This window comes from Camelina sativa, chromosome 9 (assembly GCF_030686135.1).
Source record: "Camelina sativa cultivar CO46 ecotype springtype chromosome 9, ASM3068613v1".
In the NCBI taxonomy this organism is placed as follows: domain Eukaryota; kingdom Viridiplantae; phylum Streptophyta; class Magnoliopsida; order Brassicales; family Brassicaceae; genus Camelina; species Camelina sativa.
In genome coordinates this window covers 16,659,180-16,673,568 of record NC_141888.1, presented here as the reverse complement: position 1 = coordinate 16,673,568, position 14,389 = coordinate 16,659,180, and the positions used below count along the sequence as shown (strand labels likewise).

The 14,389-nt window shown below is 45.4% G+C and overlaps 1 protein-coding gene and 1 pseudogene across 1 annotated transcript; one reads left to right on the top strand and one right to left on the bottom strand.

Annotated features, from left to right (window-relative positions):
- Positions 1–2,766: 2,766 nt before the first annotated feature.
- On the bottom strand, positions 2,767–3,468 carry LOC147938179 (uncharacterized). The gene is made up of 2 exons (XM_087465514.1): positions 3,280–3,468; positions 2,767–3,171 (listed from the first exon to the last, which is right to left on the bottom strand). The coding sequence occupies exons 1-2, from the start codon at positions 3,466–3,468 to the stop codon at positions 2,767–2,769; spliced, it is 594 nt and encodes a 197-aa protein (XP_087321640.1).
- Positions 3,469–6,338: 2,870 nt separating this feature from the next.
- On the top strand, positions 6,339–7,497 carry LOC147938178 (E3 ubiquitin-protein ligase RSL1 pseudogene; annotated as a pseudogene).
- The last annotated feature ends 6,892 nt before the right edge of the window (positions 7,498–14,389 follow it).

The window sequence follows — 14,389 nt, the reverse complement described above, 5'->3', positions numbered from 1 at the left end:
TACCGACTAGTTTTTAGTTTTTGCTTCTTACCACTTTATTGTTTTTGTTTCAGCCCACTTTGAGCGAGGTTTGCTTTCTCCCACATTCGCGGAGTTCTTTTCGCGGTTCTGTAGCCAAGGTCAAATTGCCTGGGACTCTTTTTCGTGCGAGAGAATTAGAGAGTCCGGAGCTAGGCTCAGGAGACGTTCTCTCGTTTGCTCTGTCCCTCCCCCTGTTTCCGATACTTCCTCAATGGGCTATAGGGAAGAAAGAGCTTTCAAGAAAGAGCTCGAGAATGCTGAGAAGGAAGCAAAGAGGCAAATGTCTGCTGCCCTTCCTGAAGGAAAAGCTCGCATTCCTGCTAAGAATGCCGACTCTTCTGCCCCTGAAGTGAACGAGGCTTCCGTACCCCATGCTGATCCTTTCGAACCCCCATGATTGTCATTGCTAATCCCAGCAACGAACCTCAGGAAACTGAGGTTCCTCCTCCGACATTAAACAAGGGCCCTACTAAAGTGAGCTCGTAGCGAACCGAGCCATTAAAAAAAAAGGAAGGAACCTGAGTTTTCTTCTTCTTCTCGCGAGAAAACCTGAGCCCGGACTAGTTTGTCAGGGGATGAGCGGGGTAGATCCAGCTCGAGGGATGAGGCAAGGAGTCTTGAGGTTCCTCTGGGAAGCTACCTCCGAAGGAACAGCGTCATTCTCCTCGAGGTAAGCGTGACCCGGGGGATACTATATTTTTTGTTTTTACACGTTTAAAGTGGAATAACGTTGTTCATGTTGTGCAGCTCCTCCTGCTTCTCCAGCCGACCTAATGAGAAGCTACACCCGACCTGGAGTTCGGGTTCCAGCTTTTGCCGATATGTCCGAGGTCAACCGTGCGAACTTCTTCCATTTCGCGGATAAAGTCGGCGAGCTCAGTGAAATTTTTTTTTTTATTTTTTTTTATTTTATGTTTTGACTAACAAGCCGCCTCTCTCAGATGATTATCGACTTTAACAACTAGGTGGCGTCTTATGAGGAGCAGCTGTGTGCTTCCCCATCGACCTCTATAAGTGAATGGTCTTCAGGAAGAGTGGCTGACCTTGAAGCCCAGGTGGCAGAGTTCACCAGATTGGAGGCCGTAAATGCTAAAACCGTGGAGAAAGCCGAACAGATCCAAGCTCGGATGAAGAAGGCTGAGGTGGAGGTGCTGGACCTTGGGGTTGCCAACAACGACCTCCGAGGGAAATTGAAGAAGGCGGGCGATCTCTACTATGAGGCCACGGAAAATGAAAAAGCAGCTAAGAATAAACTGCACGAGATCAAACTCCACAACCAACTTCTAGAGGCTGGCAACAGCTGCGAGATTGAAAGAGTGCGGAGGGAGGAGAGGTAACCAATGAGGCGAACTCTCCGTCCACTGATTGAGGAAGTGAAGGTTCACTTCGAGGAAAGGGAGAAGCTAGCTCCGGCCAAGATCCGAGCTGCTGAGATTAGGGCTAACCGTATGTTGGTTGAGGAGATCTCTAGAGGGGAGATCCAAGACATCGAAGCTGAGCTCGGTATTTTGCTAGCTGACGAGGAGAAAGCTGATGAAGAGGTCTTGAAGGTAATTCTTCGCGACTTTGATCCTTCTGCATTTTCTGACCTCTTGGTGGACAGGCCCGAGCTATTATGCAACGAGCCCCCCTTGAGTATCACCATTGATGAGTCCGGAACTAACTTCAGAAGAATGTCGAACCAGGGGCTAGATGCCTTCCAAGGTAATACCAGGTTGGAGGTGGAGATTGCAGAGATGAGCCTGGTCCTTCCCAAAGCAGACAAGGTTGCGGCATCAGAACCTCCTCATTCTTCCGATCATTAGTAGATTCATTCCGGGGTTGTTTTGGCACGAGTTGTCCCCCCTTTTGTTGTTTTTCCGTCTCTTTTGCTGAACCTAACTCGGAGTTTTTGGTCGCGGTGACCACTCCGAGTATGAATATTTCCTTTAATATTAAGATTTCTTTTATCTTCATAACTCATACATCCGAAATTTTTTATTGCTAACCCGCGACCAAATTGAATTCGTGGAGTCGTATTTTTGATCTTGACTTTAGGCAGGACTCTAATAGTACGAAGTGATATTTCGATTCAAACAGTTTTTAGGAAGTGTGACTTCCGTTAAGGTTCTTGAAATTACCTCGGTCAAAAAATTTTACGGAGTAGGACTCCGGTTTTAACGAAGCTTTATGGAGTAAGGTGGCTCCGTTTTATTGAATTTCGCAAAGTTAAAACTCCAAGTTATCCGTCACGAAGTAAGACTTCTGTTTTTATTGAATTTCGCGAAGTAAGTTTAACTCTAGACTTTCTGATACAAAGTAAGACTTCAGTTTAACTGAATTTTGCGGAGTTTAACTCCGGGTTTTCTGACACGAAGTGAGACTTCGGTTTAATTGAATTTTGCGAAGTTTGACTCCGGACTTTCTGATACGAAGTAAGACTTTGGTTTAATTGAATTTTGCAAAGTTTAACTCCAGACTTTTTGATACGAAGTTAGACTTTGGTTTTTGTCGAATTTTGCGAAGTTAGACTTCGGCTTTTTGATGATGATCAACCATTCTTAACAAAAAGTTAGAGAAAAATTTTGATTTCCCCTTTGAATCTTCCAGCTGATAGAATCCGTTGCGCACTTCACTAGTAATTTTGTACGGTCCTTCCCAGTTGATTTCCAGTTTTCCCGCGTTGAGCTCTTCGGTGTTCTCATGGACTTTTCGCAAGACTAAGTCGCCAACTGCTAGTGGTCTACCTCAGACCTTGGAGTTATACTAGCGTGCCATGGCACTCTGATAATTCTGCATCCGAACCAAAGCTCGGTCCCGACGCTCGTTAATGACATCCAGTGTGTCTAGCATAAATTCTTCGTTCTTCAAGGCTCGAAGTGGATTCAAGGTCGTGCGAACTCCGGGTACTGCGAGGTAAGCTGGGACTACGGAATCGACTCCATAGACCAAGGAAAAAGGTGTCTCGTTTGTAGCTCGTCGAGGCGTGGTTCGGATTACCCTGAGTACACCTTTCAGTTCGTCCGGCCAGCATCCTTTGCGAGAGTCCAATCGTTTTTTCAAATTCGCCAGTATAACCTTGTTCATCGCTTCGGCTTGCCTATTTCCTTGTGGGTAACGAGGAGTTGACTTACTAAGCCGTATTTTCCATTTGGCACAAAACCTTTCGAACTGCGAAGAGAGGAACTACGGGCCATTGTCCGTGATGATTTCGTGTGGAACGCCATACCGGTATATTATGCTCTTAAACAGGAACTGCTCTACTTCCTCACTTATCACTTTTGCATAAGCCGCTGCTTCAACCCACTTAGAGAAGTAATTAGTAAGGGCCAGCACGTACTGAACCCCCCGGGTCCTCGTTGTAAAGGGCCAATGATGTCCATAGACCACCTCATGAACGGATAAGGAGCGGACACAGAGAACAGGTGTTTGGTAGGCTGGTGAATTGAGAGAGCATGCTTTTGACATTTCTCACAAGTTCGGGCGTAGTCCTCGCAGTCAGCGACCATGGTGGGCCAAAAGTACCCCTGCCGTTTGATTTTGAAGGCCAGGGTCCGTCCTCCGGAGTGGCTTCCACTAGGGCCATTGTGAACAGCTTGCATCAGTGTCACGAGTTCCTCGCCAGCAACACACATTAAATAAGAACCTGTTATGCTCCGTTATAGATGCAATATCGTGCACTGATAATTTTAAGTATCCTAGCCGCCCAATTGTCGGCTGGGAGTTCGCCTCGTTCCAAGTAAGCCCAGATCAGGCTTCGCCAGTCCCTTGCCCCCCAATTGTTCGAGTCCGTGTTGCTCGGAAGCCTATCAGGTAGGATGGTTTGATCCGGGCACGATGAAGTTATCGTTCCTAGAGACATCGATGTTTCGCTGGTGAATGAAACCAATGGAGATGGAGGTCCTGCGATGTGCTCCTTTCCGATGCCCATCCTAGTGAGAGTCTCCCGGAAAATTAAATCCACCGAGCTTCCAGTATCTATCAAGATTCGGCATACCTCGTGATTCGCTGCATCAAGTGAAATAACTAGTGCGTCGTCATGAGGAGCGTCCAGATCCTCTGTTTCTTTCTCTGAAAAGGTGATCTCAGGCAGATTGCTCGGAGTGAGCTTCGCCCGTTTAGGTGCTGGATTAGCGAGCTTGTGTTGATGATCTTTGATTGCCATTATCGAGTTGTAAAATAAACGTGAGCCCCCATAATGACGTATATTTGTTTTTTAGGACCTGCGTCCCCCTCAGTTTGCCTTGGCTTTTTTGGTGGAGGGACATCTTCATCGATTTCGGACGCCGTCTTTGGGTCTAGCTCATCAATTGACACACTCGGCATTTCGCCAGATACAAACTTCTCAGCGAGAAGGTGCATCAACTTCTTGCAATCCCGAGTTGAGTGTCCTGAACCCATTTGTTGCTTGGAAGCACTCCTGTTTTGGAGCGTGGTGAAAATGGTGGTTATGAAGGAGATCCCCTAGGGGATCCTTTCTGCAGTGACTTGTGGACCGCAAAGGTCCCAAGCCCTGACTTCGGAGCTGCTGGAGGTGTCTTCATGGCCGGTGCCTCGAAACGGGGTTTCAATATTGCTTTATGCTTCTGAACTGCTGCCGCTTTTTCTTCCTCGGCAACTATCCAGTTGGAAGCTCGATGCAGAGCATCCTGAATGGTGGCAAACCTGTTCACAATCAATTCTTCTCGGAAGCGGGACTCGTGCCAGAGGCCATTCTTTAGGGCGGCCAAGGCAGTTGAGTCCGAAAGTCCCGGAATCTGGACTTGGATTTCTTTGAATTTGGTTACATACGAGCGAAGTGATTCTCCTGCGGTCTGAGTTACATTCCACAGTTGGGCATCCGTAACCGCCGTTTCTATCAAGCTCGAGTATTGCTTGACAAAGGATGTGAATAACTCCGTAAAATTGTTAATGGAGCCAGCTGCTAAGGACGCGAACCAAAGCAGAGCGGGTCCGCAGAAAGTTTCGGCAAACAGCTTACAGTAACTGGCATCAGCTTTAAGAGGTTCTAGGTCCACACGGCTAGCCGTGAGCAGGAAAATTTTGAGATGCTTTGTCGGATCTCCTTTCCCTTCGTAGCTCAAAAATTTAATCTTCCCTGTATCCTTCACACGCACTCCGGCTATCTGAGCTGAGAATGGAGTCCGCTTTGATTCTTCGATTACTTGAAAAATATATCCGGTGCTGAAGTGGTCGCACTGTGCATTCTAGATCGCATGTCACGGATCTAGCCCTGCATCCAATGAAGCTCGAGATTGGTTGAAGTGCCCGAAGTCAGGTTTTCCCGAAGGACATTCCCTCCTACGGGAGGAGGTACCCGAACTGGGAGTACCGAAGGACCAGCGGCCTTGAGCTTGACCGGGGCATGGCCATCCCTGGCTGGTAGTGGCGTAGTCCGGGAGATGGTATGACCTGGAGTTGTTGTTGTTGTCTCCTGCTGCAGATTGAATGGTGGAGCTATGCCAGTGAAGTACAGAGCACGCCTCTATGGATTTTGATCTGTAGAAAGAAGGTCCACTCGATCAGCATATGCGCGGTGAGAAGCCGAGAGATCGGCGACTGAGCTGGCGACTGCTTCCAAACGAGTGGAGACTCGTCCTTCCAAGCTATCAAGGCGCTCGGAAAAGGTGATGGCAGTTGCTTGCTGACGGTCAGATTTTTTGGTCAAATCCTGCAAAAGTTTCTGGATAGACTCCAAAGTTACCTGATTGGTAGATTCGTGAGCCATAGTAGAGTTGAATGATGAAGATTTGGAGAAAAACGTCGAAACTATATGGAGTGCAGGTGATAGAGTTCCCCTCCTTCTAGCGCCAAATGTAAGAACTGAAACCGAATTCTCCTTCCGAAGTGTTTCTGAACGGAGGACCCTACCACCGTTATAATTCCAAACTGAATTTAGAGATAAAATGCTGTGAAATAGAATGAGAATTATTGCTTAAGAGAAAGTTTTTCCATCCCCCTTACAGTCCCCATCCTTTCGTATTTATATCAGTCTATTACAATCAATGCCAAATCAATTCACTGCGTAATCCTCGCGTCCTAATCAATTCAATTAATTGCGAGAATCTTTGATCGAGTCCAAACTGCGAACTGACTCGAGGGATACGTCTCTCCGCTCCAAACCTTCTATCGGGCTTAGTGGGCCGATCCGAATCATGGCCTTGGCCCATTTTGATTGTTTGGTCTGGGTCTTAGTCTGTTACCCCAAGGTGAACAATCGTGGTTACAACAATAACTATGGAGTAAGAAGGCCCTATGTCACGAGCACATACATAGCCCAATACTCTCACTGTCCAACACGTACATGCTTTACTTCAAGGGTTTGGTAAGTAGCGGGATTTGGGGTTACGATTTTGGACCAAGATGAGAATCTCTTGTTTCAGATGAAGGGACCTCTTCATCATGGCTCGGACATTACAATTTTAGAAACTGAGCTTATGGCATTAAAGGCCTGAATAACCGAAGCCGTGAGTATGGGGATAAATCATCTCTCAATCTGTTGTGATCATGATCAGATTTTCGAATTGGTAAGTGTGTTTCCTTGGCTGTTAAGGTTCACATGATTCATTATTAATTCTTGTTTTAAATACATATAGGTCATGGGAAGATCCGCACCTGAGCCAAATAATATAGCCTTGCTAATGGATGATGTGCAACACATCAGACAACAACTTACGTCTAGCATACTTGTTTTGGTGACTGGTCAAAATCAAGCTAATTTTGTTTCTAAACTTGCAATGGAAACAATGGATTGTGAAATCGGCATATGTATGTTTGGGACTTGCCGTGTCTGTTTCAATAACAATATCAAAGCTGAGGCAGATATTTTTAGGCTTTTTATGGGGCAATCAATTCTGCATGGAGTGTGTGAAACGGCATATAGAAGTTAAGCTACTTGATGGAGGTGTACCGAGATGTCTTGATTATCAATGCGAGTATAAGCTAACTCTTCCAAGTTGTGCGAGTCTTTTGACTCCTAGACTACAAGAGATGTGGGAACAAAGGATTGAAGAGGGATCATTTCCTGTGGCAGACAGAGTTTATTGCCCAAACCCTAGGTGCTCGAGTTTAATATCGAAAACCGAGATTTCTAAATCTACCAAAGAAGGTTGGAGTTGCTGTATCAAATGTGCTATACCCTTTTGCATCAATTTTAAAGTTCCGTGGCACGATAACTTGTCATGCAACGATTACAAGAGATTGGGTCCAAATCCTACAACGAATGATTTAAAACTTAAAGTTCTAGCAAATCAGAACATGTGGCGTCAATGTGAAAAGTGCAAACACATGATCGAACGTTCAGAAGGATGCATGCATGTAACTTGCAGGTTTCACGTACCACATGCACCACCATATCTTAGTCACATTAATATCTAATCATTTCAAAATTTTATTTATGTTTTCGTCAAACTAACAATGTAATAATGTTCATATATATGATTTGATAGATGTGGATACTCGTTTTGCTACACATGTGGAGCTGAATGGAAGGTGTAGAAACTAGGTTTCTACAATGAATTTGTTTAAGGAGGGAAACAAATTCAAAGAAGTAATCTCTCTAAAAAGTCGATCTAAGCTTAGGAATTAAGAAAGAGGGGAATTGATCTCAAAGAACTAGGGTTAATTGCTAAGAACAAGCAGAGAACTGAATTATTGTATTCAATATCGGATGATCTATAATGGAGAAGTCTCTCCTTATTTATACATGTCCATAGATTACATAATATATTAACTTTCTTTATGAGACGAACTGAGATAAGGAAAGTTGTTTTATTTCTTGATTCGGCCGCTGGGCGAAGTGGAAATCAGTTCTTCTTCCTCAAAGTTGGGCTTCCCTTATCCGAACAGGCCTAAATTAACCTAATTAGGGTCTTAACCGGATTCCCGGTTAAATAATCGAATTATCTTTCTGGTTTAGCTCGGTATGTCGGGGGTGCTAAATCCCGCACCAACAATTAGACCCCCCTCCAGTTCTAAATATTTGAGATTCAATTCGAATATCTTGAACTATGGAAAAGAGAATATCCGATCTAAACCATAAAGAATTATTTAATTTTACCCAGATTTCTGCATCCTGTCACCGTGAATCGTCCGGATGACACGTGTCGCTTGCGTCACATCCGCTAGGTCGGAAATCGAAGAGTCGCGTAGGTCCTAATTACTTTCGTAGGGTTGCCGCCCATTCGACTCTATAAATACACCCCCTCTCTCATCATTTCTCATTTTCTGCCAACAGTGAAAGGTAATCTGCTCCGAACTCTCTCCTTTTTATTTATTTATTATCAGTTTTCTTCCGCACTCTCCGAACTCATATTATGGCGGGCACTTCAGATCCTGCTTCTTCGCTGGAAACTGTAAGCGGAAAATTAATTCGTCAAACTTCCAGACAAAAAACTCTCAACTCAGAGCATCGTGCGCAGATCGGAGAATCCAGTAGATCGGACTCCAAAGTCCTACCAATTCTAGCTCGTTGCTCGGCTGGAGCCTCGTCTTTGCAGACTCTCCCTTTGGAACCGACATCAGTTCATCGTGAAGATGGGAGCATCGAACTGACTCAAGACATTTTATCACAGGAAGAAGAACGGTTCGCCCCTTTAGGAATCAAGATCGAAGACATTGATCCTTTGTTGGATCATGAGGGACGAATCGGAGGCAACAAGACTTCGAGTTTGACCGAAACCGTGAACAGTATGCTGGACTCATGCGGTCTGGCTAACAGCAGCGTCACTATTTTGATCCCCCGAGCCAATCAGCGCCCCTGGAACCCCCAGAGGGATATATATGCCTATATGAGGGTTATTTTACCGAATGTCGGCTCATGTTTCCAATCCCAGCGTTAATATCGCACTACGCCCAAAGACGTAAGATAACGATCTGTCAGTTTGTCCCCGGAGCCATTTGCAATTTTATAGCTGCTCTCACCATAGCTGCCAAAGTTAGAGTTAGCATCAGAGTTCAATGCTTCGAGCAGCTATCTAACTTTAAGTTATCAAAGAGTCCGCATCTCTGGGAAGTAAATATGAGGTCGGCACATAATTTCCTTGCCGGTAAAAGAGTGAGCAAATTCCAGAAGTGGGCGAACTACTACTTCTATGTCCGCGTGGATCAGTACTCACTCGTTGATCCGTTAGGTATTCACCAGAGAGTGTGGAATGAAGTTGCCGATACATCTTAACTGACTTTGGCACTTCTAACAACCTTTAACTTTTTCATGTCTTGTTTCCAGATCGTCCATTTTGCGCAACGCGTCTGGCTTGAGGCTATCATTCCGTCAGAGACGTTCTGCTGTCCGGGAACAATCGACGGTGGGAATTTATTACTCGCATCCGCGTTGAAACAACGATGGGCAAGGCCAGAACAACATTCCCAAGTTTCGCGAGTTCGCTGGGACGAACTACAGAGCCCGCAGGGTCACATGTTGTTGAGTCCAGCAGTCTCCAGATCGTTCGCCGAGAAACTCAGGCTGCTATCGAAGCCGACATCGATCCTGCTCGAGATCGGACCAAAGTCGATCCTGTTCAGGATCGGACCGATGTCGATCCTGTTCAGGCTCCTGAAGAGGATGTCGACTTAATCGATGTCGCGGAAAACGACACCCTTCCCTTGGCTTTAGAGAATGCCGATCCTCCGAACAATGAACAGGATGTCCCTCAGCTTGGAACTGGATCCAAGAGGAAAAAGAAGAAACTGAACAAGAAGAAACTGACCGGAGATGACTCAGCCACCAAGCCTCAATCAGTGGTCAATTACAAACGCTCGGCTGAAGACGCCGGACTGGACTCTACCGATCGATTCCGCTTGACAAGAGAGAATGACAAGACAGATCGGTTTGCCTTTGAATATTCCTGTGACACCCCCCTGGTCACAAATCGCCTTGCCTCAGGCGAACTCTTTCGGAACCTGAAAACCTCCAATCTGAACTCTTTCCGGAAGTAGACGAACTGGAATTCAAACAAGCATTCCTTGACGTCGCCGAATCTCACTTAATGGTTCGTTTTATTATTCTCTTTAACTTGTTCAGATTTTGCGCAGACGAAATTGACGTATGTTTTTTGAATCCATAGACCGCGGCCAGGATGAATATGCTGACCCAATTGTACGATAGACGAGCAAAAGCCGGTAAGAAATCTAGATTCGAGCTCGAAAAGGTGAAGGAGTGCGTAGAATAGATCCGAATTGCCAGCGGAGCTAAAGACGAGAGAATCAACGAGCTTGAAACTCTTATTGCCAAAAAGGAAGGTATCATCGCTCAATCCGAACTGAGTACTGGTGAACTGAATTCTCGAGTGCTTACTCTCGAAGAACAGAAATCCGAACTGCAGGGAGCGTGTAACGAGTTGAAAATCAAACTCGATTTTAAAGTTAAAAGACTTCGGCGAGATCATCTTGAGAAGGTGGAATGAACAGCGAAGAAAGCGCAGACTCGATTGGATAAAGTCAGGGCTTATCTAGTCGAACAAGAGAAAATTTGCCCCCTGGAGGACCTGTTGAACCAAGCTACTGGAGTGCAGGAAATTGTGTAATATCTGATTGAAAAGGGGGCCATCATTCCCGGATCAGCTTGGCTATGGACTTCTCCACCCCAGGACCATGGCTCCGGATTCCGTTTGCCATCCGTATGGCTCTAATGCCGAGAGCTTCCAAGCTGATCTGACCGGTGCCTCGGATGCTTAACTATCCATATATATATATATATATATATATATATATATATATTTTTTTTTTAGAACTCTTTCGAGTATGGGTTTAAATACCCTTGTAAAACATTGCCGACTTGTTCGGCCCATTTTCTCTTTTGGTTTGATCAATTCTTAGTCCCGCCTTTATTCGTCAGAAATTTTACTTTTCACCAAAAAGGGAAATTGACAATTTCAAGGAATTGAATCCTTTCTATTTTGCACGAAATTTGGAAAGGTTCTCCTCCCAAAATTCATATAAATCATCCAGCATTATCTCCGAATTAACCAACTCGAGAGAAACTTTTATCGAAGTAATTTCTAGCTCCATTAGAAGCGTGGAATCCCCGCTAGTCGGAAACAACGTCCCGACGTTCTCGAATACTGAAGCTATCGATAGAGGAATGACCTACTACCCAAACATCCGGGCTCCTTGGATGTTACTGTTCCGCGTCAAACTGGAAGAAAGGCGTGACTTGGAAGAATTTTTCCATTAAGTGGAGGATCGCCACATGGAGTATCGCGACCGGCTTGCCGCATCAGAGCAAGTGCAATGTGAATTGCTACTCAAACTTGAACTGCTCGAATCCCACCCAAAAGATTGGATCGAGAATGGGTTTGAGAGGATAGTAGATTGGCCACCGTGTCTGGTTGCGTACTGCAATGAATGTTGAAGGGAAGCAGATCAGAAGCCGATGCACATGGATCCTGCCCTGATTGGTGACTTTGTTCCAGGAAATGTTAAACCGTTTTACATTAACAGGCGTGCTAATGAAGCCAAACTTGCTGAAGCCAATACCTTCTTTCGTCAGGTAACCATTCCTTTATTTTTGTTCTTCTTTTTAGGTGAGAAAACAATCCATGTTTGCTCCAAATTAATCCGTTGTTGATTTCGTGTGTGCAGATTGAAGCCACACATCAAGAACTAAGTCAGGATCTTCAGTACTTCCATATGAAAAGAGGTAGGATCGACCGCCAGTTAAGGACTCTGGAATCCGAGATCGCCATACACAAGGCAAAGAGGAAGAGGACCACTGACTTGCTCGACGAGTCTGAACAGAAGGCCAGAGCACTGGAGACTCGCCCCGAGGATTGGGAGAAGACTAGGTTGCAATTGTTGTGGCTGATGCCAGAACGACTCAAGAAGAATATTCGTGAGATCGCCGCGAATAGCGCATTAGTTTGGAATTAACAAGTTTTTTTCAATAGTTTAATAAATAAGACTTCGCCGCGTTGTAGCTGGCAAATTTGAGTTTTTACTTTGAAAAGAAGAATAAGATTTTACTGCATTAAAGCAGGCAGTTTTTTACTTGGTCGTTGTTTTGTTATTTTATTTTCTAAAAATATACCAGAGGCGAGACGTCTCCCAGCTTACATCAGGCAATTTTTGTTAAGCGATTGTAGAAAACATCGATTCGAGCCTCAAAAGTTGACTATTTATTCTTAACAAGATATGTTTGGTCAGAGGGCGAGATACTGGGCTCGGCTTATCTCCTTTGCTTTAGTTCGGATGACGGATTGCGAAATTATTCTCTGGGTTCGGCTAAACTTTCCATCCGAACTAAAGGTTGGGTGCGAAATAAATACTCTGGGTCCGGCTTATCCCAAAAAATGAAAGATTGGGTGCAGAATAAATACTATGGGTCCGGCTTATCCCTATATGTGAAGGTCAGGTGCAAAATAATCAACTCTGGGTTCGGCTTATCCTGAGAAATAGTGCGTAGTTACTCGAGTTGATCACCTGGCCAGGGTGTCAACGAGGAACGAGTTTGGTATGAACCAATAAATACTTAGTCCAGATCGGATCAAGAACTGAAATATATGTGTACATATTCTCCTTCTTTTTTTATATTATATTTTTTTTGTTGAGGAAATCTCCTTTTTTGTTCTTGGAAATAAGAGACGCGCTGCATTAAATGTGTTACGCGGTCTTTGAGAATTATTCTCGGGACGCAGAGAAAATTTCGCTGCATTCTGATTGGTGGACTCAGCGGCGGTTACTTCCCATGACCCTATATAAATAGGATTGAAGGTTGGGAGAACGAAATCATTCTAACTTCCACAAATTCAAGAGATAGAAAGAAAGATGGTAACTACTCGATCCGCATGGCTGAGACAAGCCCGGGAAAGGATTGCCGCCGCATCCGGCCGCCGGGAGCCGGAAAATCCCATCCCACGGGAGGTAGGAGAGACGTCCCGATCTCGCGGTCGCTCCGAACTCGAATACCATCGACCCCGGGGTGTCTCCCCTTCAGCACGAACTCCGAGAGTACCGAGCTCGCCGAAAGAGAATGGGCGCGTATATTCGAGCGCTTTGGCTGAAGCTTGACCAGCTCCACCGTTTTTACCGTTTAGAGGGAACCATTCAAGTCCTAGAAGACCTTATCGTTAAAGGTTACCCCTTCCCATTTGTGACGGATGTCTGGGCCTATCGAGCTTGCTTGAATAGGCTAATCCGATATGTCAACTTCCTGGAGTCGTCGGGTGAAGCCTTCCGCGAGCGCCACCTTCTCGAGGGCCCATGTGCCTTCATAGAGGACATGATGTCCAGAGGCTCTGGGTTTCCAATCGAAAGACTGGAGGCCTTACAACAGGAACATGAGATCTGGCAAACTGTGGTGAACGAGCTCGCAGTGGAAGAACCACTGGAAACTGACATATCTGGCCCCGCTCCCGTCATGCGACTGCAGGACAGTCCAGAACGGGCTTCCGATGAGAGATCTGCAGTTTAGGCGTTTATTATTATCTGTTTTTTTTTAAGTGTAATGGAGACTAATCCAAATGATTTATAGCGAATTCTAATGATTAAAATTTGCCTAACAAAATCCTTGCGCACTTTCATATATTGGCGATCTAAATGTACTCAGAAATAAAGAAACATGTTTTTTAGCCGGGAAAAAACTTTATTAATATTTTAGCTGCATTCGCTTAATCTTAAAAAGACAAGGAATTGCCTACGCTCCCCAAAACGGGGATCAAGCCACCTGTAGTTCGTATTACAAATGAAAGATAAATGGAGTTCAGATTCCCGAAACCTCCTAGTTAGGGTCATGACAACGACTTAGTAGTAATAACGTTTCATGAGTTTATGATTCGTTCTCCGGCCATGGTTACAAGTTCATAGACGCCCGGGCGAACTGCCCTGGATACAAGATACGGACCCTCCCACCGAGCGCCGAGTTTACCGGCGTTGACTTCTTTGGTGTTCTCAAAAACTTCTCGTAGAACTAAATCGCATTCGTTGAATTGTCGCTGACGAACAGTCTTGTTGTAGTACCAAGCCGCGGCATCTTGGTAATGCTGAACTCGGACTTGAGCTTGATCGGTCAGCATCTCGTTATTGAGTTTGGAGATTGTCGACCATCATGGTACGGCGAAGTGTCGGGACACCTGCTTCTGCTGGGGCGAGTGCTTCGATTTTGTACGCCAGGAAGAAAGAGGATTGTCCCGTGCTGCGCTGCGATGTTATGCGATAGGACCACAACACATCGTCAAGGTGATCCGCCCATGCTCCCTTCCTTCGACCGAGTCGTTTCTTGAGTCCATCGACGATTAACTTATTCGTAGCCTCAGCTTGGCCATTCCCCTGGGGGTATCGAGGGGTCGAAGTGCTGAGCCGGATTTGCCATTTGCTCAGAAAACGTCTGGTGATGAGCGAAGTGAACTGCGTGCCGTTATCGGTGACGATCTCGTACGGGAGTCCATGACGACAT

Coding starts and splice junctions, on each gene's coding strand:
- LOC147938179 (XM_087465514.1), bottom strand. CDS start 3,468: ATGTCAAAAGCATGCTCTCTCAATTCACCAGCCTACCAAACACCTGTT. Junction 3,172..3,279: donor AAGCAGCGGCTTATGCAAAA/GTGATAAGTGAG, acceptor CTCTCTTCGCAG/TTCGAAAGGTTTTGTGCCAA.